The 27,574-nt window shown below is 36.8% G+C and overlaps 1 protein-coding gene across 6 annotated transcripts in view; it reads left to right on the forward strand.

Moving 5' to 3' along the window:
• The window catches only part of CNOT4 (CCR4-NOT transcription complex subunit 4), a 141,960-nt gene that overhangs the window by 49,325 nt on the left and 65,061 nt on the right, over positions 1-27,574 (forward strand). For all 6 annotated transcript variants that reach the window (XM_060156599.1, XM_060156601.1, XM_060156600.1 and 3 more), the window contains exons 2-3: positions 11,966-12,231; positions 26,522-26,719. In XM_060156599.1, coding sequence (XP_060012582.1) covers positions 12,058-12,231; positions 26,522-26,719 — 372 coding nt within the window. In that variant the 5' untranslated portion in view covers positions 11,966-12,057. The remainder of the gene's footprint in view (positions 1-11,965; positions 12,232-26,521; positions 26,720-27,574) is intronic.

Genomic DNA, 27,574 nt, shown 5'->3' on the forward strand with positions numbered 1-27,574 from the left:
GATGCGACTGACAGGGCTTAATTTCCAAAATATAAAAACAGCTCACATATCTCAAAAACAACAACAACAAAACAACCCAATTGAAAAATGGGCACAAGCCCTAAATAGACATTTTTCCAAAGAAGACATACAGATGACCAACAGGCACATGAAAGGATCCTCAACATCGCTAATTATTAGAGAAACGCAAATCAGAACTACAATGAAGTACCGCCTCACACTGGTCAGAATAGCCATCATTAAAAAGTCTACAAACAACAAGTGTTGGAGAGGGTTTAGAGAAAGGGAATCCTCCTACACAGTTGGTAGTAATGTAAGTTGGTGCAGCCACTATGGAAAACAGTATGGAGGTTCCTCAAGAAACGAAAAATAGAGTTGCCATATGGTCCAGCAGTCCCACTCCTGGGCATATATTTGGACAAAATTATAATTCAAAAAGATACACGCACCCCCTATGTTCACAAAAGCACTATTTACAATAGCCAAGACATGGAAACAACCTAAATGTCCATCAACAGATGAATGGATAAAGAAGTTGTGGTACATATATATACACAATGGAATATACTCAGCCATAACAAAGAATGAAATAATGCCATTTGCAGCAACATGGATGCAGCTAGAGGTTGTCATACGAAGTGAAGTAAGTCAGAAAGAGAAAGACAAATACCATATGACATCACTTGTATGTGGAATCTAAAATATGACACAAATGAGCCCATCTACAAAGCAAATAGACTTGCAGACATAGAGAACAGCCTTGTGGTTGCCGAGGGAGAGGGGAGTGGGGGAGGGATGGATTGGGAGTTTGGGATTAGCAGATGCAAACTATTATATATAGAATGGATAAACAACAAGGTCCTTCTGTATAGCACAGGGAACTATATTCAATATCCTGTGATAAACCATAATGGGAAAGAATATAAAAAAGAATGTATACATATGTATAACTGAATCACTTTGCTGTACAGCAGAAACTAACAACATTGTAAATCAACTATACTTGAATTAAAAAAATAGAATATTTCAAGTACTTCAGAACACACACCCCCCGCCCCCCACCAAGCATACACACGTCTTCCTGTTCACCTCTTCATAACCCTCTCCCTTTCACCCAGAGGCAATCGCTGTCCTGATTTTTTATCACCTTATGTGCATCTCTAAAAGTTTTCTTTTATCTGTTGAAATTTATATGAGCACAGTTATATTCTACTTCTTGCTTCCTTGTTCAATACTGTACTTCTGGGATTCATCTTTGTTGTGTAGCTATAGTTCTTCATTTTTATACCATTGTTTCTTCAAATATGTTTCTTCTTTTCCTTTTCTCTCCTTCTACTATTCCCATGATGTGTATGTTGACGTGCTTAATGGTGTTTTACATTTCTCTGAAGCTCTGTTCATTTTTCTTCATTTTTCCCCCTCTGTTCTTTGGATTGCTTAATCTCTATTGATCTATCTTCTCTTTCACCAATTCATTCTTCTGCCAGTCTACATGTACAGGCTTTGAGTGACTTTAATTTCAGTCATTGTACTTATAACTCCAGAATTTCCATTAAAAAAATAGCATCTATCTCTTTATTGAAATTCTCTATTTGATGTGACATTGTCATTATATATTACTTCTTTAATTATGGTTCCCTTTAGTTTTTTGAACATACTTAAAATGGCTCCTTTGAAGTCTTTGTCTGTTAAATCCAACATCTGGTGGCTCTCACAGGCAGTTTCTGTTGCCTGTTTTTTTCCTGGTGTATGGGTTATACTTTGTTTCTTTGCACAGTTGTAATTTCTGGTTGGAAACTGGACATTTTATATAATATTATAGCAACTCTGGGTACTAGTCTCCTCCTACCCTTCCCAGGGTTTGCTATTGTTATTTGCTTATTTGTTTAGTGCCTGGGTGGATTAATTTAGTGAAGTCTGTTTCCCTCTTGCCGTGTTAAGCATCTGTTGGTGTCCCTGGGGTATGCAGATTTGGGTATGTCCACATGCATCCTGGGATGACAGTGTTTCAGGCAGGGCCCTCTTCCACTGTCTCTTTCATTGACCACACCCAGATGTTAAACTCCGCACTGACTGCTCAACAATGCCCTAGGACATAAATTGCTTCTCAGCCTGATTGAAAAAAAAATTGAGCTCACTTGAAGGCATAGTTCTTGAGGTCAGAGCTTGAAATTTATTCTGACCCCAGGAGGGTTCATCCAGCAGTTAAGAACCTGATTCTCCTTATTCTTTCCTGCAGAGTAGCTGGTTTACAGTTCAGCCTGTGTCTGACTCTCCTCCCAGTTGTCTTTCACTACAGCCTTCGTGGTTTTGAGATTGTGCTTAGGTTTGGACTTCAGACACCATCACAAATGAAGTCAGTTTTTTGGAAAGAGATTCAGAGCTATCTGTTTTAAGACCTGCTTTACCTTCCTGTTAAAATCTGGCTAAGCTCTGGCATTGAGTAGGGGGGGCAGTGGTGTACTTTTTTCTCCGTGTGACACTCCCAGTTTAGTAACTGAGCACTCATTGAAGGGGTATACAGTAACCTCAAGTCTCTTGCGTTTCCTGGTGCAGGACCCCAGCTTTATGAAGTAGCTGGTTGGAGGGCAGTCTGGGGTCATAGTATTTTCAACATGCAGCAGCAACATAGGTCCTCTTTCCCATGAGTGGCAGTTGGGTGGAAGAGGGGAGCCTCCATCTATCGGCTGCACTTAACGTGGAACTTTAGCTTCAGCATTGGGTAGCTTTGGGCAGGATGAGAAATGCTAATATCCTGCCCCTCCTAGGAAGATGGTTCTCTGAGTGGTAACCCTGTGTTCTTGGCAGCGCCAGCCTGGAGTGAAGTTTGAGTCTCACTGAACTGAGATGGGGGAGGGAAGGAGAGAGGGAACAGTTTTTAGTCAGATACCACATAGTATTGTTGTTTTTCCTGAGTTTTAGTAGATTTTCTTGAATAAGCATTTCTTCATTTGCCTTATGCTCTTAGCATCATTTCTGGATAGTTTAAATGGTTGGTTTTAAATAGTTTTCAGCAGTTTTGCTGGGGAATGAGCTCATGGAGCTCCTTACACTGTCACGCTGGAAGTGGAACCCAGAGAGATCTTTTGAAAATATAAGTCAAATCCATTGCCATTCCTCTTTCTAAAACTCTCGGGTCCTCTTCATGTATTTCGCAAAGAAAGCCAAAGCTATTCCAATGGCCGATGATGAACCCTTGCCAGTTCCTGGACCTCCACATTGCTCTGACCTTATCTCAAATCGTTCTTCCCTCGCTTATTCTACTCTAACCACTCTGAATTTGCTGTTCTTCAAGCATTTCAGGCAGTTTCCCTTCTTGGGGTCTCCCTACTGATTTTTTCCTTGCCTTGTCTGTTCTCAGTGTATGCATGGCTTACTCAGGTTCCTCTGTTAAATATTACCTTTTCAATGAAATCTACTCCAACTGGCCCATTTAAATTGCAGCCTGACTCTGGTACCTTTTCTCACCTTTTATCATACTTAATTTACTGACTTATTATGATTTTTGTTTAGATTTTGAATTAGAACAGGAATCAAAGGTGGAGATATTTGCCTGTTAGGGTCACTAAAGTATCCCAAAGACCTAGACTAGAATTTGAAACAAGGGCTTAATAACTATTTATTGAATCACTGAGTGAATGAAGGTAAAAACAAACTTTTAGATGGCAAAAACCTTCAGTGGCCAGCCATCTAAGTTTTCTAATAAAGTTAAAACTTTTTACCTAGAGAGAATAATAAGTAATGTTATTGGTATACTGGGTACAATTAGAATAATCAGCTTTCTTGATAAGAGAGCCTAAATGTGCTCTTTTTTTTTTTTTAAACTCTCTCCCCCTTTAAAAGACTAATCATTGTTAAGTTCTGCCTACTATGCTTTTCATGGTAGAGATCTTTACCAAACTGGCTTGAATTAGATATTTTTACTTGAACCATTTTAAATGTGTTTGAAAACTTTTTTATTTAAAGGAAAGTTGTCACAAACCTTTTTTCTTTAAAATTGATTTTTCACAAAATGATCATCTTCAATTTTTTTATACATTTATATTTTCATAGTGTTAGGTTTTTGAAAATATATTTGTATGCAGCAGTTGCGTTGCTTTATGGCTTTGATTTAAATGGTTTGTCATCTCTGTTGTCTTTGTACAGCTGATAAATCGGTGGATTTTGTTGAACAACTCTCCCAAATCAACATCACATTGCTCTAACTATGCAAATGAATACTACATGCAAATTAGAAATTACTTTTTTTAGTAGTGTTACATCATAAGAAAATAGAAAAACCTTTGCCTTTTCAGTGAGGTGTTCACAGAAGTCTATTACTATGTCTAATGTGCATTTGCTACATGTAGACTTGTAAAGATTAGCACAGTTTTGTTCAGTGACTCTTACAATATGTGCTTGCACATTTATGGATGAATGAATAGGTACTTCCCTTTCCTTCACTCCCTTTCTTCCTCCATCCCTTCTTTCTTGTTTTCCTTCCATTTGACACATATTTGTTAAGTGTTTGCTATCTGCCAAGAACTCTTCTAGGATTTTTGGATACGCTAACAAGTGAAACAGTCTCTGTCCTCATGGAGGTTGCTTTCTATTGGAAAAACATTTTTTGTCTCCTTCCACCCTTATCTATCTACCCCTTCTCCTGCAAAAGATACTTAGGGGACATGATATATTATGTGAGATGACTTGTATGCTGATTTTTATTTACATCTTAAGAATATAAAGTACAGGGAATTCCCTGGCGGTCCAGCTGTTAGGACTTGGTGCTTTCACTGCCTGGGACCAGGTTCAGTTCCTGGCTGGGGAACTAAGATCCCACAAGCCATGCAGCGGCCAAAAAAAAAAAAAAGAATATAAAGTACAAATAAGTTAATAAATAAAGAACAAATTGGTGGGGAGGTAGAAAGCAGCCCCACATAACCGATTTTTTTGTATAACTGCAGCTTAACCTTTTATGAGAGAGACTTTAAATTCTTAGGTAGATTTTTTTTCTATGAGAAAATGTCTAAACGAGATGTTTATTTCTATGAGAAAATAAATACGCTTTCCTGCCTTCCTAACTTGGGTATAGGCAGTCTTAAGTTCCGTTGTAAATGTACATTCATGGTATATGTATATTGGTATTTTGGTATTTAATTTAAAAAGGCGAAGAGGTATTGGTGCTGATATTTAGTCAGTTGACTTACCTTGCTCTTACACTTGCAAACTGTTCATAGCTACTGTTCAATCTGTTTTTGCCTTTGTGTAGTTTATATGAGTAACATGCTTTGTGAAGTATATGCCTAATACAGAAACAGTGAACAACCTGGAGCATTGTTTCCTACTTTTGAAGAGTGTTGTCAACCAAAACTGACATATAACAAATAATTCTTTCCTCCTTTTATTTATTATTCATTCATCAAATACGTGAGTGCTTACTATTTACCCCCAGTCATGTTGTAGCTGCCTGGTATACCATCGTAAATGTGATGCACCAGTTAACTTCTCTCCTGGAGCGTCCATTGTATTGAGAATGGACTGATTGTTAAAGAAACAAGAATTTCTAGTTATAAAACATTGGCTAAGTAAAATATAAGCTGTGTGGTATTGTACGTAAATTTATTATAGGTTTTTTAAAAATGTTAGTTTATAGTTATATGTATATATTGAATTTATGGTTTTTATGGAAACTTAAGATGCTATTCTAGTTACCATTCAAAATGTATGTGTGTATATTTCATATCTATAAATAGCTTTTCTCTTATGTGTAATTATAGTGTACATATAATTTGGGGTGTATAATGTATTCAGGAATGTAATTTCTATGTAACTATTCAGTGGAATTGCATCATACACACATTTATCACAAATTCACTGCCACATTGGCAGAAAATTAAAGGATTAATTAAATTAAGCAACCAAGTACTTTTTTCGAAAGTGCTGTTTATTACATATTGCATTTAAGTGTGTATAATTATATTTTCATTTTTAATTTTTATTGTCAAATATTTTTAACGGGGCTTCCCTGGTGGCGCAGCGGTTGGGAATCTGCCTGCCAATGCAGGGGACACGGGTTCGAGCCCTGGTCTGGGAGGATCCCACATGCCGTGGAGCAACTAGGCCTGTGAGCCACAACTACTGAGCCTGCGCATCTGGAGCCTGTGCTCCGCAACAAGAGAGGCCACAACAGTGAGAGGCCCGCACACTGCGATGAAGAGTGGCCCCCACTTGCCACAACTAGAGAAAGCCCTCGCACAGAAACAAAGACCCAACACAGCAAAAATAAATAAATTAATTAATAAACTCCTACCCCCAACATCTTCTTAAAAAAAAAATATATTTGTAACGTAAAACTTGTCATTTTAATTTTTTTTTTTTTCTTGCGGTACGCGGGCCTCTCACTGTTGTGGTATCTCCCGTTGCGGAGCACAGGCTCCAGACGCGCAGGCTCAGCGGCCATGGCTCACGGGCCTAGCCGCTCCACGGCATGTGGGATCTTCCTGGACCGGGGCACGAACTCGTGTTCCCTGCATCGGCAGGCGGACTCTCAACCACTGCGCCACCAGGGAAGCCCCCATTTTAAGTATTTTTAAGCGTACAATTCAGTGGCATTAAGTATATTCACAATGTTGTGTAACCATCACCACTTTCTATTTCTAAAATCCTTTTATCATCCCAAACAGAAACTCTGTACTTATTAAACAAAAACTTCCCATTCTCCCTCCCCCTCCCAGCCTCTGTTCTGCTTTCTGTGTCAATGAATTGCCTATTCTAGTTACCTCGTATCGGTGGAATCATACAGTTTTTGTTTTTTGTGACTGGCTTATTTTACTTAACATAATGGGTTTTTTTTGTTTTTGTTTTTTTTATGGTATGCGGGCCTCTCACTGTTGTGGCCTCTCGCGTTGCAGAGCACAGGCTCCGGATGCGCAGGCTCAGTGGCCATGGCTCATGGGCCTAGCCACTCCACGGCATGTGGGATCTTCCCGGACCGGGGCACGAACCCGTGTCCCCTGCATCGGCAGGCAGACTCTCAACCACTGCGCCACCAGGGAAGCCCCTAACATAATGTTTTTAAGGTTCATCCACACTGTACCATGTATCAGAATTTCATTCTTTTTATGGCTGAATAACATTTCATTGTATGTATACACTACATTTTGTTTATCCATTCATCTGTTGATGGACACGTGGGTTGTATTGTGAATAATTCTGCTATGAAATTTGTGTACAAGTTCTGTTCAAATCCTTCCTTTCAATTCTTTTGGTATATCCCCCAAAGTGGAATTGCTGGATCAGATGCTAATTCCATGTTTAACTTTTTGAGGAACCACCAAACTGTTTTCCATAGCAGCTGCAGTTCTTGACATTTTATAGTGTTTTTTTTCTTTTCTTTTAATTTTTATTGGAGTTTAGTTGATTTACAATGTGTTAGTTTCAGATGTATAGCAAAGTGAATCTGTTATACCTATACATATATCCATTCTTTTTTAGATGCTTTTCCCATATAGACCATTACAGAGTAATGAGTAGAGTTTCCTATGCTATACAGTAGTGGCCCTATGTTGTTTTTTTTTTTTTAACATCTTTATTGGAGTATAATTGCTTTACAATGTTGTGTTACCTTCTGCTGTATAACAAAGTGAATCAGCTATATGTATACATAGATCCCCATATCCCCTCCCTCTTGAGGCTCCCTCCCACTATAGTGTATTTTATACAAATCTTTTGAACAGGGTCCTAAGTACAAAACCATGTATACAGCACTTTATGAGTGATAAGGAACTTTTGAGCATGATTTTGAGTGTATGATTTTTATTTTGTACACTTACTACATGGGAGGTTTTTGGTGATGCAGGAGCGTTTTTATGTATGTCAGAATTTGTACTGTGTTGTCTGTTTACAATAGCCAGGACATGGAACCAACCTAAATGTCCATCCACAGATGAATGGATAAAGAAGATGTGGCACATATATACAGTGGAATATTACTCAGCCATAAAAAGAAATGAAATTGAGTTATTTGTAGTGAGGTGGATGGACCTAGAGTCTGTCATAGAGAGTGAAATAAGTCAGAAAGAGAAAAACAAATACTGTATGCTAACGCATATATATGGAATCTTAAAAAAAAAAGGTACTGATAAACCTAGTTGCAGGGCAGGAATAAAGATGTAGACATAGAGAATGGACTTGAGGACATGGGATGGGAGGGGGAAGCTGGGGCGAAGTGAGAGTAGCATCAACATATATACACTACCGAATGTAAAATAGTTGGCTGGTGTGAAGCAGCAGCATAGCACAGGGAGATTGGCTTGGTGCTTTGCGGATGACCTAGAGGGGTGGGATAGGGAGGATGGGAGGGAGGCTCAGGAGGGAGGAGATATGGGGACATGTGTATGCATATGGCTGATTCGCTTTGTTGTGCAACAGAAACTAACACAGTATTGTGAAGCAATTATACTCCAATAAAGATCTATTAAAAAAAAAAATGACCGCTTAGAGTTGAGCCCAAGAAAAGTCTGCCCCAACCAACACATGCTTGCTACCCTGCTCTCTGTCTCTGGCTCACTCTTAACCTGAAGTGGAGGACTGCCCTTCCCCCAGCTCAGTGTGGTCCCCCTGCGCGCCCCCCCTCCATTTCTGGGATTTCTAAGTAATAAATCTTGTAACTTAAAAAAAAAAGAATTTATACTGTGTTGTGTTATTAGTTGCAGGTGATATAGAGAACAAGAACTTAAATAATGAAGTAGAGATTTCCTGTAGAATTTAAATTTTTGAAAGAGTAATGTCACTTTTACTTTGAGGACATTTGCACTATATACCGAAGAATATGCGACCGAGCCTTCAGTAATCATAACTTCTGTCTTACCATATTGGAAAGGACATGGGCTTTGAAGTTGTCAGTCTTACTTTTGCATTCCTTAACACCCCTCATTTTATTTATTTGTTTGTTTGTTTCTTTTTGAATTTTTATTGGAGTATAGTTGATTTACAGTGTTGTGTTTCTGCTGTACAGCAAAGTGAATCAGTTACTCAGTTATACATATACATATATCCACTTTTTTAGATTCTTTTCCCATATAGGTCATTACAGAGTATTGAGTAGAGTTCCCTGTGCTATACAGTAGGTCCTTATTAGTTATCTATTTTATACATAATAGTGTGTATATGTCAATTCCAATCTCCCAATTTATCCCTCTCCCCCTTTCCCCCCCTGGTAACCATAAGATTAAACCCCTCATTTTATATATGAGGAAACTGATAGTGGCAAAACTGGGTCTGCAGACCAGGATTCCTGAATTGTTTATAAATACATATACCATTTTTTTCTTTTTAAGAAACTTATATTTTGAAATAATTATAGGTTCATAAAAAGATATTTCATTTTATTTTTCTTCTAATTATTAACAAAAGTCAGATTTAATTTTCCTAAAAGAGATGAAAATAATTTCTTTTTTTAAGTTTGGCCATTTGAATTGCAAAAATGTTTGTTGTAGCAATACAGATAATACAGATTTTCAAAATAAAATTAGTACCTCCATTTTGTCTTTGTGATATGGATAACATTTTGGTGTATAACCTTCAATGTGCTTTATTTTCTTCGAGAAACAAATCAAATATATACACATAGAGTTTTTATATTTATGTGGAAGTAGTTATATATTTACGTTAGTCTCCAGTTTACTTTTACAAATTAAAAAATCGTATATAATAGACATCTCCTGATTCAACACACATCAACCTTACGGCTATATCATTATTTACTTAATGATTTGCCAGCTGATGGATAGTTAACATTGTTTGCAGTTTTCTACTCTTATGAACAATGCTGCAAAACATATAGCAAAGTACTTGGTACTTGGTGCACATGTGTGAGTATTTATGTAGGATAGAGTCTAAGGTGGTTTAAGGGAGTGGTTAAAAGCACAGATGTGGGGCTAATTCCTGGAATGAATCCAGGCCGCACCACTTAATAACTGTGCAATTTAAGGCAAGGTACTCTTTGTGCTCCCATTTCCCTTTGTAAAGAGGAACTTAGATCAGTGATAATCTCTGCTTTGCCAGGGGAGACTAACTTTGACAGGCTGGTGGGGGAAAATGCTACCTCACTGTTTACTAACTAAAGAGGTTGATCATCTTTTCATATGTTGTAATCATTTGTAATTCTTTTGTGAACTACTCATCATATTCTGTTCTCATTTTTTCTTTTGACTTGTTTGCCTTTTAAAAATTGCTTGTAAGATTTCTATATATTCTGGATAGTGACTCTTGTATACAGTGAATATATCCTTTACTCTGTTGCTTGCTTTACTCTGTTGCTTTAATTTGTCTGTTTTTTTCTTTTCACATTGCTAAGTTGATCATATCTATCTTTTATGAATTTCTGTTTCTGCTTAGGAAGACTTTCTGTATCCCAAGATTTTTAAAAATTCTATTTTCTTCTAACACTTTAATAGTTTATTTCAGTGTATAGCTCTTTAGACAGATCATATGGGATTTGTTTTGATTGCAGTGTGAGATAGCTATATACTGTTTCTTTCTTAAAATGGATAGACCAGGACCCTGTTACTGCTTTTAAATTGGGTCCATCCTCACCATATTGATTTGTTATGTCCCCCCACACCTTTTTAAAATAAATTCATTTATTTATTTTTGGCTGCGTTGGGTCTTCGTTGCTGTGCATGGGCTTTCTCTAGTTGTGATGAGCAGGGGCTACTCTTCATTGCGGTGCATGGGCTTCTCATTGCGGTGGCTTCGCTTGTTGCAGAGCACAGGCTCTAGGCGCATAGGCTTCAGTAGTTGTGGCTCGCGGGCTCTAGAGCGCAGGCTCAGTAGCTGTGGCACACAGGCTTGGTTGCGGCATGTGAATCTTCTCAGACCAGGGCTCTAACCCATGTCCCCTGCATCGGCAGGTGGATTCTTAACCACTGCGCCACCAGGGAAGCCCTTGTTATGTCCCTTTTATCAAATATTAAAATCTCATTAATTCATTGTTCTGTTTATAGATTCTCTATTTAGTTTCTTTGATCTTTTGTCTGTTTTTTTACCAATATCAAATTATTTGTTACTGTAGCTTTGTAGTACAGTTCAGTATCTGATAGTGCAGATCCCCACATTTCTTCCACAAAAGTTTCAAAGCATGTCTCATGCATTTACTCTTTCATGTAAACTTTAGAATTAGTTTGTCAAATTATGTAAACAAACAAAATATCACCGTTATTTTGACATAGCGTTTTAATTTAACAGTGACTTTAGCCTGAAAATTTTCAATTCTCCATAATCTAAAAAGATAAATTATTTAATTTTTAAAAAGACTTTGAGTAATGGATGTCTATTTGTTCTCTTCCCCCTTTCTGTAGGCTTTTTGTAGCATTTCTATAATAAAAAGGAATATTTTAATTTTGTTTAATACGTGTGTATTTTCCCAGAAGTGAACTTTTCATTGGCATATTAATACATATTTAATTGTAAACAATTAGGTTCTATGGCATATTTTTTTCAAGTCTTATGTTTTCTGTGGTAATGGTTTGATATTAACATGTAATTACAGGTAACTGAAACTGCTCTTCTTCATTAGTTTTATTTTGTAAACTAGGACACATTTTAGACTACTATAATACTCTTTTAGTTATGTGGCAGTATTACTACTAGCTTTTAGGTGAAAGATAAGACAGTGTAGAGTATGTTTTAAGGTGAAGATGTTTCTGCATAGTATTTATTCCCCTAAAATATGCTATGATTAGTACTGGTTAGTATTAAATGTTTTAGCTAAAAAAAGGAAGTTCTTTTGTGTTTCTGTTGAATCAAAAAATTTAACAACCTCACGCCTTTTATCTTGACATGAAGAATATACAGAATTCCATCTTCTGAGATAGCAAAAATTGATCTAATATTTTTCAAATTTTTTATGCAATTTGATTCTTGATCATTGAATATGCCATATTTTTTCAGTAGTAAGCAGTATATTTTGTTTTTTCTTATGCAGGTCTTCGAAGTTCTACAGTTTAGTTCCTAGCGCTGAACCTCCTTCTCCCTTAAATTATTATAAACTTTTGCTGCTGTTTAATAAACGTGAAGATGTCTCGCAGTCCTGATGTGAAGGAAGACCCTGTGGAATGTCCTCTTTGCATGGAGCCCTTGGAGATAGATGATATCAACTTTTTCCCTTGCACCTGTGGCTACCAGATTTGCCGATTTTGTTGGCATCGAATTCGCACTGATGAAAATGGGCTTTGTCCTGCATGCAGAAAGGTAAATACTCCAAAATAACTTTGTGTTTAGTTTTTTTCCCCATGCCTATGAGTAAGTAGATTTAAAAGAATCTACAAACCTCAGATGAGATAATGTGTAGCATTGTATTTTTAAGATTTAATGAAGTGGAAAGAACACTGCCCTGGGAGTCAGAGTCTCGCCTTTATTGTTAACTAAGTATATGACCTTGGTGAAGCCACATAACCTCTCTGGTTGGCCTTAGTTTTCTTATCTGAGGAGATTGACAAGGTTGGTGGTGCTGGCTGTTTAATAGGATTAGGAGTAGAGAGAGGCAGTAGATTTAGATAGGATGGTGTGAAATTGGAAAAGCACAATCAGTATTACATCTGGGGGGAAATTTGCTTTAGTTTTCTAGTACAAAATAGTAGAGAAGTTTTGATGTTTACTAAAAAAGATCATGAGTTAAAATGAAAAGAGAAATCCTGGTTTAGAAGGTAATACTTAACTTCATTTGTTGGTCCTTAGGACAATCCTAGGCTGATAGTGCTATCCCTATTGTATGCTTAAGGAAACTAGGCCTTTTAAGTAACTTATCGAAGGCATCAGCTAATGGGTAGTAGGTTTGGGGGTCAAATGCAAGTCCTTTGAATCCTTTCTAAATCTAAAGTGTCTATGATTTTTAAAATAGTATTCTGGGTTTTGTTGTTTTTATAAGCAGATGCAGCAGTTACAGTGTAGTAAGTGACCTATTAGGGTGAGTAGGATTGCTGCATCTCTGTTTTGAAGGTTTATTACCACCTTAGGGATTAATGCAAATAGCTATTTTTTGCCTTATCTTTAATGTCTGTTTGTATGATTTAAACTTTCTTTTGTTTACCCATTCAAAGAGCTCTTGGTTCATTATTACCAAATTTTGAGAATTGGAAATGTGTTTTAGATACCTAGGTTATTAAAAAAAATAATATCTCAGAAGGCAATGCATTGTCCAGTTTTTTTTTTAATCTAATGGGCAGTTAATGTAGATGATATGAATGAAAAAAGGTGAGCTCTACTTAAATGTTAATTAATGTAGTTTATATATATATATATAAGTTATATAACAGTAGGTGTTTATAATGTATATAATATCTTTTTATATAGTTCATATACTTTAAGAATGTGAATGGAAAGGTAAATGAAAACGATAACATTAGCTTTTTAAATTTGTGTTAATGAATTTTAAAACATTCAGTTGTATTTAAAAAATCAGTTCCCCATCATTCCGTTAGAGGACAATTGTACTGAACTATTATGTTGAAAGTGGTGACTTTCAGGATAACCTAAGACTATTTGAGGAAATGGCAAAGAAATTCATTTCAGTTTTAAGGGATTACCTAGAATCACCTCAAATCCTTAGAAAGTGGAGCAAAAAATAGAAAAAACTTTAAGATTAAAAACTAAACAGAGTAACTTCAGCAAAGCTGGTTGTTAGTAAAAGGGTTCCTTTCTGGGAGGACTAGTGTGAGGAATCTGGAGGGCAGAAGGCCATTGGGATCAATTTAAAGAAAAAGTGTTAACTCAAAACATATTCAGGAGAAGACTTGAAAAAGGGTAATAATAGTGGTGCTTCAAGATCCTCGGAAAACTGTCAGTGTGGTTGGTTGAGTACAGAGGCATTGGAACAACAGTCCAACTTTTATGCCAGGTAGCAGGTACAGATGCCCTCTGGGTGGAACACTGATTATAAATTTAGGTCGGAGCCTTAAAGGGGATAGAAATACCCTGGAGGAACTAGGACCTCCTATGCTCAGAAGATGAACTATTAGCCTACCCCTTTGAGCTGTTTTTCCTCTCTGTGGTCACAAAGAAACATCCTGCAGCAAACAGAAATAGTATTTTATAGACTGGTTGACAGAATTCTTACATGTGCAACAACCAAGAATCAATAGGTATTTCAGGAAAGCCAACATTATGGAAGAGAAGCACAAAAATCAGTATATAGAAGAATCTAACATAAGTAAGCAAACAGAAAGAAACTTTTTCAAGTGTCATTGGTACCTCTCAAAGAGGTAAGAGAGAATGACATATTCATGTAGAAGGAACATTTTTTTTTTAAAAAAAACAGATCTTCAAAATAAACAATCCTATAGATACGTTGAAGAAAAGAATGAACACAGTTCAAGAGCAAATTAGCGAGTTGGAAGACTGTGCTGAGTATTTTTTTGCAGGATATAGTGCAGAAATTTAAAAAATAGAAAGCATGAAAGAAAAGTTAGGCAATGTAAAAGAGAGATCTACTGGTTCTAATCTCTGCTAAGAGAAGTTTTAGAAGCAGTGGGCTAAGAATGGATCAGAAGAAATAATGAAAGAACTAATAGAATAAAATTACTCACTGTGAAAAGCAGTTGTCCTCAGATTAGAAGAGTTCTGTAAGTATGAAGCAAGATGACTGAAAAATATCAACATCTGTTTACATAATTGTGAGATTTTAGAATATCTAGAATAAAGACAAAGTTCTGAAAGTCCATGAGAGAAAAATACATAGATCACAAAGGAACAAGAATAAAACTGATGTCAGTGTTTTTGTTTTACAACCATAGAAAAGAGAACACAAACGAAAAATTTGCTTTTCCAAATTTTTGAGTGAAAATAAGTTAATGAATTCTCAATTTCATTCAGATTTGAAAGCATAATAAAACATTTTACAGACATACAAAGATTAATCAGGTTTAATATCCACTATACAATACAACTAGAAGAGTTGAAGATGACTGCAAGATTTTGAACTGAGCAACTAGAAGTAGAGAATGGCCATTAACTGAGATGGGGAAGACTGCATCTTCTAGGAATAGGGTTTTTGAGAAGATCAGGAACTCGGTTTTAAACATGTTAAGTTTGAGATTCCTGTTAGAGACTTAAATGGAGATATTGACTAGACAGGTGAATATTCCAGTTTGGTTTGGGCATGGAGATGTAAATTTGGGAGTTAATCAATATATAGAATATTTTTATAAATTAATGACACTGGATGAAATCACAGAGAGGGTCAGTGGAAAAAATGAGAGATTGTCTAAGGATGAACACCAAGGCTCTCCAACATTTATAGAAAGAAAAGAAAAAAAAAATCCAGATTAAAGAAATATGAGACAACCTCCTTTTGGGTCTCCAAGTTAGAATCTTTAGCTGAGGCACTTATTGTTAATAGTCAGACCAGGAGGTTTTTTTGTTTTTGTCTTTGTTTTTTAATTTCTTGTTGACTTAATATCCTCTTAATATCTACAACTCTTAGAACCTCTCCTTAGTTTCTTAACTACCAGACTTTGCTCATACCTGTCTCATGGCATGAGTCATGGAAGGCAGACAGTGCAGGACACACAAAGTCTTGGAATCTGGCTTAGCTTTGCTAGAGAGTGCTGAACACACATAATTATGAAGCTGCCCATCTCAGTCAGGGACCAGCAAATCTTTACATCTCTGGAGCCCAGCCTCAGTGGTTGTGTTAACATGGAAGGAAACCACAAGTGTTTCTGGAGAGGACCGTGAAGCTACAATTTAGATACAGCCCAACCCTGCAGGGAGAAGCCTGTAGAAGGCGTTCTGTGAGATGTCAAATTGAGATGATTTAAATAAACTCGGAGATGCAGGTGGCGCTAGTTGAAGCCAGCTCCTGATTTTGGCTCACAAGATGAAACCTGTCTGCAGAAAGGGCCTCTTTTGTTTTAATAGCTTTGAAAAGCAGAGAGGGAGGCAGGTTTTAAAAACATATGAAGTTGAATGTTTCTCTTTGGTCCTAGTTGCTGAGCCTAGTAGAGTCAAAAGGACCTTAGTGCTTCCCTAAACAGGTGCAGGTCATTCCTTAGACTGCCTTTGCATGTCCTTTTAGTGCAGCATGTCTGAGAAAAATATCTGGTGGAAACAGCAGATGTGGGAACATGGGTGGTTTACTGATATAGCACCATACAACATTGGCTCACATGGAAATTAGAGACTGGCCAAGGAAATGAAAACTTCAACAAGGGTATTATTTTCACCTCAGAAATAATAGAAGATATTGAATCCATGAAACAAGAACAGTATGGTATAAAAAATTCAGTGAATAAGAAACAGTTATTGAAAATTAAAATATGATAGCAGAAATAACTCAGGCAAAGAGTTGGAAGATGAAGTTGAGATGATCTCTTAACAAGTAGTGCAAAAAGGCAAAGGAGAATGTATGAGAGAAGAGATAACTTTTATTTGAGGATCAGTCCGGGAGGTCACATAACGAATAAGTTAGTATTCTAGAAAGAGATCACAATGATACAGAGGAAAATTGTCTTCAATAATATATGATTGAAGAATATTCCCAGAACCAAAGGACATATTTTCAGATTAAAAAGGCCCCAAAGAACACGAAAACATTAATTCAGAAAGATATATGCACTGTTATGTTCCTTGTGGTATTATTTACAGTAACAAGATATGAAAACAACCTAAGTGTTTTGGATGAATGGATAAAGAAGATGTGTATTCCACACACTGGAATACTACTCAGCCATCAAAAGGTGGAATCTTGCCATTTGTGACAGCATGGATGGACCTTGAAGGGTCCATGCTAAGTGAAATAAGTCAGATGGAGAAAGACAAATACTGTATGATTTCACTCATATGTGGAATATACAAACAAAACAAAATAAATGAACAAACCAAATAAAAACAAACACATAGATACAGAGAACAGAGTAGTGGTTACCAGAGGGGAAGAGGCAGAGGGGGAGGGTGAAATAGATAAAGGGCATCAACTGTTTGGTGACAGATAGAAACTAAATTTTTGGTGGTGAGCACGCTGTAGGGTACATAGAAGTAGAAATATAACGTTGTACACATGAAACTTACAGGTTATAAACCAGTGTTATGAAAAGACATTTTCAGACCTGAAAGTTCTCAAAAATATTTTACCTTCTGTGCATTCTTTCTCAGAAATTTACTAGAGGATATGCCCCATCAATATAAAGGAATGAAGAAGATAAAAAAAAATACATGGGATAGAGGAAATAGGTAATTAAACATAGACAAGAAGCAGTGGGATTTCTTGGATGATGGGGAAGGATGAAAGATGTGACCTGTAGAGGGCAGTTAATCCAGAATGTGGCAAATCAGAAAGCTCCAAGGGGAATCTCTACAAAAAGATCAAAATGAAAGAATACTTGGTGTTTTTAAAGAGAAATGTCTTGTGAAGCCATTTCAACAAGTGGAGGAAATTTTATGGTTGAATTAGTAATAAACACATAGAGATCTAATCAGACAAAACACAGTTATTAACTCTACAGGAAACAAAAACTTGTACAGAAAAAGTAATCATATTATGCTGCAATGGCTCAGATATGAAGTAGGGGTTGAGATTTATTTTTTTCCATACAGATATCCTGTTGTTACTGCATCTTTTGTAGAAAAGACTACCCCTTTACTTTTGAATGGTTTTGGACTCTCATGAAAATCAGTTGCTGATAAATGTGTCAGTCTATTTCTAGAGTCTGTATCTCATCCACGATGATTATGTCTATCTTTTTGTCAATACCATACTGTTTTGACTACTCTAAATCTTCAAATCTGTTATAATAAAAACTTTCAAATTTGTTATTCTTTTTAGAATTTATTCTGTGTATCTGAACCTTAGCCTTTCCACATAAGTTTTTTAATTAGCTTGTTATTTTGTACAAAAAGACTACTGGAATTTTGGTTGAGATTGCATTGAATAAGCAGGTCAATTTGAGGAAAAACGACATCTTGAAAATGTTGACTCATATAGGTCATGAATAAGTTTTATCTTTCCATTTTTCTAGGTTTTAAACATTTCAGAAACAATGTTCTGTAGTTTTTATGTACAGAGTACAGCATGCTTTGTTATATTTGCCTATAACTTTTTTTGGGGGGGGGGAATTTTTTTTTTTGGGCCACACCATGTGGCATGTGGGATCCCAGCTCCCTCACCAGGGATCAAACCTGTGCCCCCTGTAGTGGAAGGGTGGTGTCCCAACCACTGGACCACCAGGGAGGTCCCTGTGATTTTGAGCTTTGGCACATGATACTGTTTTTAAAATTCCATTTTCCAGTTGTTCATTGTCATTATGTAGAATAATTGATTTTTGTTAAATAGATTCATTAGGACTTTCTAAATAGATGATCACATCTTTTGTGGATAAAGACAGTTTTATTTCTTTCCAACCTTTATTTCTTTGAATTGTTTTTCTTGCCTTATTGCAGTGTGTAAGCCCTACACTATAACCTTGGATAAAAGTGGAATGAACACATATCCTTGTTTGTTCCCTATCTTAGTGAGAAGACGTTGAGTATTTCACTATTAAGTATGTCACTGTTTTTTTGTAGGTGGTCCTTATCAGGTTGAGGAAGTTTGCTTTTATTCTTTGCCTACAGAGAGTTTTTATCATGAGTGGGTGTTGCATTTTATCCAATGCCTTTTCTGCTTCTATTGAGATGATCGTGTGTTATCTCCTTCGTTCTGTAGAAACAGTGATTTAGGTTGATTTTTTTTAATCAACTTTCCCTCCCAAGGGTGAATCTCATTTGATCATGATGTATTATCCTTTTTACTTTCAATTTGCTAATATTTTCAGGAGGAGTTTTGCGTCTGTGTCATGAGAGGTATTTATCTGTGGCTTTCTTTTATGTTGTTTTTAGATTTGGTACCAAAGAAATACTGGTTTCAGGAAATGTTTCCTCCTCTATATTCTGAAAGAGTACATGTGACTGGTGTTCTTTTTTATTTCCTCCCTAAATTCATTGTTTATACTCACTCTATCAGGGTGTTTTCAGGAGGGCTGTTATGAAAACTGGCTACCACAGGATTCCTGTATGTAGATTTCTGGAATTCTTTTTGTACTAGTTCCCCCTGTGTGGTATTTTGCCCCATAAATTTCAGTTGCCTCAACGTCTTCAAATTTTGAACACTGTCCCCCTCTGCTCATTGAGACAGTTGGACCCAGTGCCAATGTCCAGTAAGTGCCAGAAGAGCAGAAAACTGGGACACTTGTGGTTTTCATCTGTCTTCTTTCTTTTCTCTCAGAGGTCATAGACCTGCTGTTCACTGTCTGTCATTCAGTGTCTGAAAACAGTAATTTCATATATTTTGTCTAGTTTTCTAGTTGTTTATGCTGGTAGCCCTAGTCTTTTATCACCTAATGTGCCATGGCTGGAGGTTGAAGTGTGTAAATAATATTTGAACTTCATAATAATGTAATTGTGACCCTTGACCTAACCAAAGGTTGGAAAGTGGGCTTGGAATGTATGGTTAGGCTGGCTGAAAGAAATCTAAATCTTCAATTCGCATAATGTAATAATATTTAGTACTGAAAAATCAGGAAGTAGCAATACAAGCATGTTATTTAATGATGTGATAGTAAATGACAAAAGAATCATCTGAAAGAATAAGCAGATTATTTTTAGGGAGAGGCAACTGTTGAGGGGGAGGAAGGATATGGGGGACTGCTCTTTTTCCTAATAAACCTTGTAGAACTGTTTGACTAGGAACACATATAAGAAAAATATCAGTGAAACTAGGGGAGAAACGATAGAGTGGGCAAATGGAAATCATAGGAAGGAAAGTATAATAGTACTGATATTGGTTAGTCATAATCAAATTCAAGATCAAACACATTTTAAAAAGATAAAGAGAATATTTTTCTTACTGATGAAAGGTCCCCTAAAGTCACAAAACTTTTATTTACTTAACAGAGCTAAGAAGTGTATTGAGCTGATGTAAATACCAGGAGAAACTGCACCTACGTGCGTAATGGAGAGACTTCTAATTTCTGTATTTTAGAAATATATGAAGTACACAATAAAAAGGAAATGGAAAATTTGATTAACACAATTAGCAAGCATGTGTGTGTTTGTGCATGCACACAACTCTGTACAAATAAATTTGTACAAAACTTTAAAATACAGGTATAGTGGGTACAAAAATTGACTGTTAGGCCACAATGGATATATTAATCAGTTCCAGAAAGTAGAACTCACTTGTGTATTTCTATTTATTCTTCTTGGGGTTTGTAGCGCTTCTTGAATCTGTGGATTTGGTGAGTTTCATTAGTTCTGGAAAAAATTAAGCTGTTATCTCTTCAGCTGTTGCATTTATTCTCTCTCCTCTCTTTCTGAGACTCTGATTAAATATTTTCCAGATCTTTTCACTATCTGCCATGTCTTTTAATCTCTTTTCTGTTTCTTTCTATTTCTTCCTTTCATGCATTAATGGATGATCTCTTCTGATCAATCAGAATTTTTTCTTTTAGGTCTAGTCTACTGAGTTTTTAAATTTTGCCGTTGTGTTTTCCATTTCTAGAAGTAATGTTTGTTCTTTTTTGATACTTGATTTTTTTAAAAAGCTTTTTATACCATGCAGATATTTTCAAGTTTGTCATATATTTGTTTAAACAGATTAGAATTATTGTTTCAAAATCTGTCCAGTAATTCCAGAAGCTGAAGTCTTGTGAGGGATGTTTCTGTTGGTTGTTGTTCATGTTGTTTTATTTCTTTATGTGATTTGTTGTCTGTATCTGCTTCATGGTTGTCATTGAATTATTTGTAAGGTTCTCCAAGGCCCAAGATGAATTTGCCCTCCGATAGAGAGGCTTTGATTTGACTTCTGCTGGATCCTGTAAACATTGCCATTAGGGATGCCTTAAACGTAAAGGTCTTTTGTTCTCCTGGATGCACATCTTCCCTGGGGTTGGTTTCAACTTCTCTAGGATGGTTTTCTTCACACCCTTTTCCTTTTTTCTTATCGTGTACTGACCTCTGTGTAGTTTTTACTTACCCTGAGACAAAATGAGTTCTTTGAGAGTGGGCTGGGTCTCAGCTTAACGTGGGAGTGATCTCCCCCAAAATTCTTCACCTTGATTTGGCCTTGGACTTTTAATGCTGTCCCTCTTCCCCCATTTGTTCCTCTCTCCCATTTGTTGTTACTCAGACTTTCCACTTATCTCTCTGGGTTTTGACTTTTATCCAAAAATTGTCTTGGGACTTCCCCACTGCAGATCATTATTGTTTTTAAGATGTTGGTTAGGAAAAAGTTTTATACAGTATTTTTCGTTGTCTTTAGCAAGAGGAAGAGATAAAGCTGTAAATGCATTAATTAGGAAATGAAGAACAAAAATAGATGAACTTATTTCCAGGTTAAGAAACCAGAAAAAGAATAAACATTGCGACAGTGGAAAGTAGGGATTAAGTAGAATTTAGTGAAATAGGAAAAAAGCAATATTTCAGTAATGGTTAGAGCTGGTTCTTTGAAACAACGAATAAAATAAACTCCTGGTAAGTCTGATCAGAAAATAAAACAGAAGACACATGTAAATACACATGTAAATTAGGAATAAAAGTGGAAACATAACTAAACATATGAAAGGAATTAAATGATTACATTAGAGACTATAAACCATCTTAATTAGTGGTTTGGCAATTTGTTGACAAATTAACACCATTAGAAATATTTTACACATTAAAAATGCTTCTCCACAGGTGTCCTATTTAACACTAGTTTGTAACATGCAGTAGTACCTTTAAAGAAAAGTTTTTTACTTGTAATTTTTATTTGATCCTATATTCCTAGAAAATTAGGTTTAACCTATCTGTTTCAGTCAAAAAGTAGACCAGATATATTTTTCTTTATATTCATTTTTAGTACTATTACTAGCTTTGTGGGTCACGGTCTCTTTCTGCAGCTATTCAAATTACGTGTTTTCATATCCCATCTTTAATCTACCTCCGTTCCTCATCTACTGTATGAGCTTATTAATTTTCTATTATTGGATTTGTAGAGTAGGTTTTATGGTGGTGTGTGTGTGGAGGAGGAACGATCATGGAATTCATGGTAAACTAATTTGTTCTCCTGTGTTGGTATCTTTCTGTATTGGTATGTGTAATGTATCACTATGTAGCAGTTATATTCCAATAAAATTGACTTTAAGTTGACTTTGAAGCCTTATGGAAGTATATTTCCGTAGAAAAAACTTGGAATAATATAGAAGAAGATTGGGGTAACCAGTGTTATATACTCAACATGGTGGTGCATCAGTAATATACTTGATGAGAATTGATACTGCGACCCAATTTTTGGTAATTGTCATTCTCCATTTTTGTGTGTGTGTGTATGTATTTTAATTTTTTTGGCATTTGCATTACTTTGCATCATCTTTTATCAGGATTTTACAGTGTCAGAGATTGTTAGCAAAGAAAAAAACCGGAGTGCTTGTCAAATCCTTCATGTTTTCAGAAGAGTTAAAAGTTACATCAGTGTTTTTCAGACTATCTCTGATGCAGAACCAGATTTTTTGTAACCCACCCCCACCCCCAACCACAGTCTGTTGGTGACTGATACAGGGTCCTATTAAGCATGCCTAGTACCCAGCTTGTGTCATGTGATTTACCACCTAAGTTCGATAACAACCACACAGATAACTATCTTATTCTTCAGAGCCCACTGATGAGGTACTTGAATGTTGTGGCAATGTTAAGTTGCTATAAAAGTTTCCAAATGCTTTTTCTCAATTTTTATACTTCTCTTATCATGGACTGGTAAGATTCAGTGCGTGGATTAGACTTTGAAATGGAACTAGGAACAATCTATATGCTTGATCCACTCAGGGAGTAGACTATCACCACTATAGATGTTAATGAAGGGCAACAGCTTTCAAATAAACTTAATGATAACGCTCCGAAAGGAGCTACCCAGAAATCCTGTGGTAGAAAATAGCTTTTCCATGTGCAAATGAAAATTTTAAATGATCTTGTGGAAAGATATTTTAATTGGTTTGTATGTAGTTCATTTTTATACTTGTGCCCATATAGCTTTGAATAACTTCGTGGGATTAAAATCATCCAGGCAGATAGATTAAGATTTGAAAGGAGATATAGGTACAGAAGGGTGAGTGGAGAGAGAAGAGATTTAAATTGGGAAGATTACATCATTGATTGAAGAATTGAATTTACTGTAATAGATCCTTAACCATTTGGTTCCTCAAATTAAAATGTAAGAACACTTTGAAATAAGTTTGTTTGTTTTTTTAAAGATGGTAGCCAATTCTTTTTATTTATTTATTTATTTTTGGTTCCGTTGGGTCTTTGTTGCTGTGCGCGGGCTTCCTCTAGTTGTGGTGAGCGGGGGGTGGGGGGGCTACTCTTCGTTGTGGTGCACGGGCTTCTCATTGTGGTGGCTTCTCTTGTTGTGGAGCATGGGCTGTAGGCATGTAGGCTTCAGTAGTTGTGGCACATGGGCTCAGTAGTTGTGGCTCACCGGCTCTAGAGTGCAGGCTCAGCAGTTGTGGCGCATGGGCTTAGTTACTCCGCGGCATGTCGGATCTTCCTGGACCAGGGCTCGAACCTGTGTCTCCTGCATTGGCAGGCGGATTCCTAACCACTGCACCACAGTGGAAGCCCGACATAAGTTTTTTTTTAAAAAGAAAATTAGTAGTGCTAAATTTCCACTTCTAGAGAGTAGCTTGGTATTAAGGTGGCAAATATTTATTGAACCCCTAAAATGTGTGACATAAACTTTATATTTGATCCTGGAGAAAGCCCTCAGGTCATGCAAAAGTCAGGGAAATTACTGAGTCCTCTGTTTTCTGTGCCTCCCACTCACTAGTAAGTTGGAGTATGCCAAATAGATTCAAATTTTTTTTTTTTTTTTTTTTTGCGGTACGCGGGCCTCTCACTGCTGTGGCCTCTCCCATTGCGGAGCACAGGCTCCAGATGCTCAGGCTCAGCTGCCATGGCTCATGGGCCCAGCCGCTCCACGGCATGTGGGATCTTCCCGGACCGGGGCACGAACCCGTGTCCCCTGCATCGGCAGGCGGACTCTCAACCACTGCGCCACCAGGGAAGCCCCTCAAATCTTTAAATGTGGGAATTGAATGGTATGGATGCTTACATCCTGCAGGACCACCAAGAGTTATGCCTGAATATTTAAGAACAGGATTTTTGGAGACTTTATGTTATTACTAGTAGACGTTGAGGAACATAAAAGGAAATCTCACTTTCTTAATTGCCTTCAGCATTAATCAAAGTGTGCTCACAAATTGGAGGATGTTTGTTTTTTTAATTAATTTTTAAAACTTTATGTATGAAAAGATGAAAGTTACTTTATGTTAAAGGCATGCAAGTTTTCATGCTTGTGGATACGCCCTCCTCTCTTCCTGATTCCCACTTCTTTCTTCATTTTTTTAAAAAATAAATTTATTTATATATATATATGTGTATATATATATACACATTATATATATATATATATATTTTTTTTTTTTTTTGCGGTACGCGGGCCTCTCACTGTTGTGGCCTCTCCTGTTGTGGAGCACAGGCTCCGGACGCACAGGCTCAGCGGCCATGGCTCACGGGCCCAGCCGCTCTGCAGCATGTGGGATCTTCCCGGACTGGGGCACGAATCCGTGTTCCCTGCATCGGCAGGCAGACTCTCAACCACTGTGCCACCAGGGAAGCCCTATTTATTTATATTTTATTTGTGGCTGCATTGGGTCTTCATTGCTGCACGCAGTCTTCCTCTAGTTGCGGCGAGCAGGGGCGACTCTTTGTTGCGGTGCGCAGACTTCTCATTGCGGTGGCTTCTCTTGCTGCGGAGCACGGGCTGTAGGCGCACGGGCTTCAGTAGTTGTGGCACGTGGGCTCAGTAGTTATGGCTTGCAGGCTCTAGAGCACAGACTCAGTAGTTGTGGTGCATGGGCTTAGTTGCTCCGCAGCATCTGGGATCTTCCCGGACCAGGGCTCGAACCCCTGTCTCCTGCATTGGCACACGGATTCTTAACCACTGCGCTACTAGGGAAGTCCCCCACTTTTTTTCTTGATGGCAGGATTTCTGTTAATCCCCACTTCTGATATTTTGATAGACACAGTTTCCCATTTCTGGGATCTCTTCACATTCAGCTTTTAGATATTATTATTTAGTGTGTTCCATCTTCCATTTATTATTGACTGTTTTTTGTAGTAGTTAAGTTGTCCCTTGGTATCTGCACAGGATCGTTTTCAGGAACACCACACCCCACTCCCGCAGCTACCAAAGTCCGTGGATGCTCAGGTCCCTTATATAAAACAGTGTAGTATTGGGGTATAACTTACGCACATCCTCCCATATACTTTAAATCATCTCTAGGTTACATATAATATCTAATACAATGTAAATGCTATATAAATAGTTGTAAATACAATGTAAATGCTATGTAAACAGTTGCTGGGTGCATGGCAAATTCAAGTTTTGTTTTTTTGGAACTTTCTGGAATTTTTTACCTCAAAATATTTTCAGTCCATGTTGGTTGAATCTGAGGATGTGGAACCAGCAGATATGGAGGGCTCGCTGTTATAATAACTGACTTATTGAATGCTTCTGTAAAGAACACAATTTTAATTAGTTTATAAGTGTGTTGTCTTTCTTAATTCTCACAGAAACCCTCTGAATAAAGTACTCTGATTCCCATTTTACAGAATAGAAGACTGAGGCAGACAGATTACATAACTTTGCCAAGGTCTCTTGGTAAAGAATGATCCAAGATTCAAAGCCAGGCAGTGTGAGCCCACAGCTCTTATTCAGGCCATCAGTAGTCTTGGCATTAGCAATAGGAATGAAAACAAAATTATAATGATGAGAGAGGAAACCATTGTAAGAGTGTAATTACTAGTATTTATTGAGGGATTACTGTGTGCCAGTTACACATAATAATTGCTTTATGAGTGTTATTTTTACACCAGCCTTTAAGATTATTTTCATTTTACTTATGAGGATATGGAGGCATAGAGTTTAATTGACTTGTCTACGACCACGTGGATAATAAGTGTTGAAGCTAAGTTCAAACTCCTGGGCCAGAGGATCTATGTATTGCTGTTTATTTGCTCATCTGTGTCCTTAGACTGGGAATGTATTAAGGAATAAGTACTTCATTAATCTCCAAGCACATAGTAAGTTTTCATTAAATATTTGTTGATTGTAATACATAAACCCATATTTAGATGAGAGAACTTATACTCTTTGCCTCTTACACAGTACCTTAGAAGCTTAATTTTCCTGTAAACTGTGTGCTAGGCATTGTAGGGAATACCAATATTGTTGTTTTAAATTTTAGAACCTTTGGTGATGTTTCAAATTTCAGCACAATAAGTGGTTTAAATAGTATTTTAAAACAATTCTATATAACATTTAACTTTTATTAAATAAAAACTGAAAAGATTCATAAAAAGGGAGTTGTAACAAAGGGAGATGTGATGTGCATACACATCATCCAGAATTTGATAATTGTTATTCATACAGTTTTCTGTTTATTTAATGCTAACTTCTATATTTGTTTTATGCCTACAGCCATATCCAGAAGACCCAGCAGTTTATAAACCACTCTCCCAGGAAGAACTGCAAAGGATAAAGAATGAGAAAAAACAGAAACAAAATGAGAGAAAACAGAAAATATCAGAAAATCGCAAACATTTGGCTAGTGTACGTGTTGTACAAAAAAACCTCGTCTTTGTTGTAGGTCTGTCTCAGCGCCTAGCAGACCCAGAGGTAAGTCTTCTTCTCTTTTCTTTCTCAACTTGGCATTTTTTCTTTTTGTATATTTGGAAATAATAGCTGACTCTGCCCAACTGCAGGATTTACCTGAAAATATTAAAACTTAGGAGAAAATGGGAAATATTTTTTTAATAATCACTAAGAAACCAATGACCAGTTGTGATCTTAGGCAAATGTATTAATCTTCCCTGGCTCATTTTCTTCAGTTGTAAAACTAAGCAGTTGAACTAGATCTCTAAAGTCCCCTTTAGTGCTAATAACCTGTGAAAGTTGGATAATGGTTCTATTTTGCTCTTAAGGCTAATGTGACATGACTACTCTGTGTTTCCTCTTTTCTGTAGCTGTATTAAGGACCAACAGTGGAGATGCAGTTTCATAAACCCACCAAAGATCCGTGTTTTTTTTTTAAATCGTGCCCAAGTAGTGAACCTCGGTTATAGAACAGTGATAGAACTGTTGCTATACTGTATCATCATTCTTTACTCATTCATTTTAAGCCAGTTTTGGGGAAAGAGGGAGAATTTGATGAACGGAAACTGTGGACCAGGTTCTTTGTCATTCGTTTGGAGGCAGGGGACGTCTTAACCCTTTTGTTTATTACTTAACTCTTTTCTCTCCTTCCTCCACCAGCCTTATTAGAATAATGTTGAACTCATAACTTTCCTTGATGCCCATGGATGCACATCTGCTAACTTTTAGTTTCTGATATACCAGGAGGTGCTGACTAGATTGTTGGGAAGGCAGATAGAAACTGACTGGCAACCAGAATGTTGGAGAGAGCCGAATTTGGGGAATCTGTCAAAAGTACTTCTTGAGAAGGGTTTGAAGTAATGCTCATGATGGTCGCAA

This window comes from Lagenorhynchus albirostris, chromosome 8, assembly GCF_949774975.1.
Source record: "Lagenorhynchus albirostris chromosome 8, mLagAlb1.1, whole genome shotgun sequence".
Classification (NCBI taxonomy): Eukaryota; Metazoa; Chordata; class Mammalia; order Artiodactyla; family Delphinidae; genus Lagenorhynchus; species Lagenorhynchus albirostris.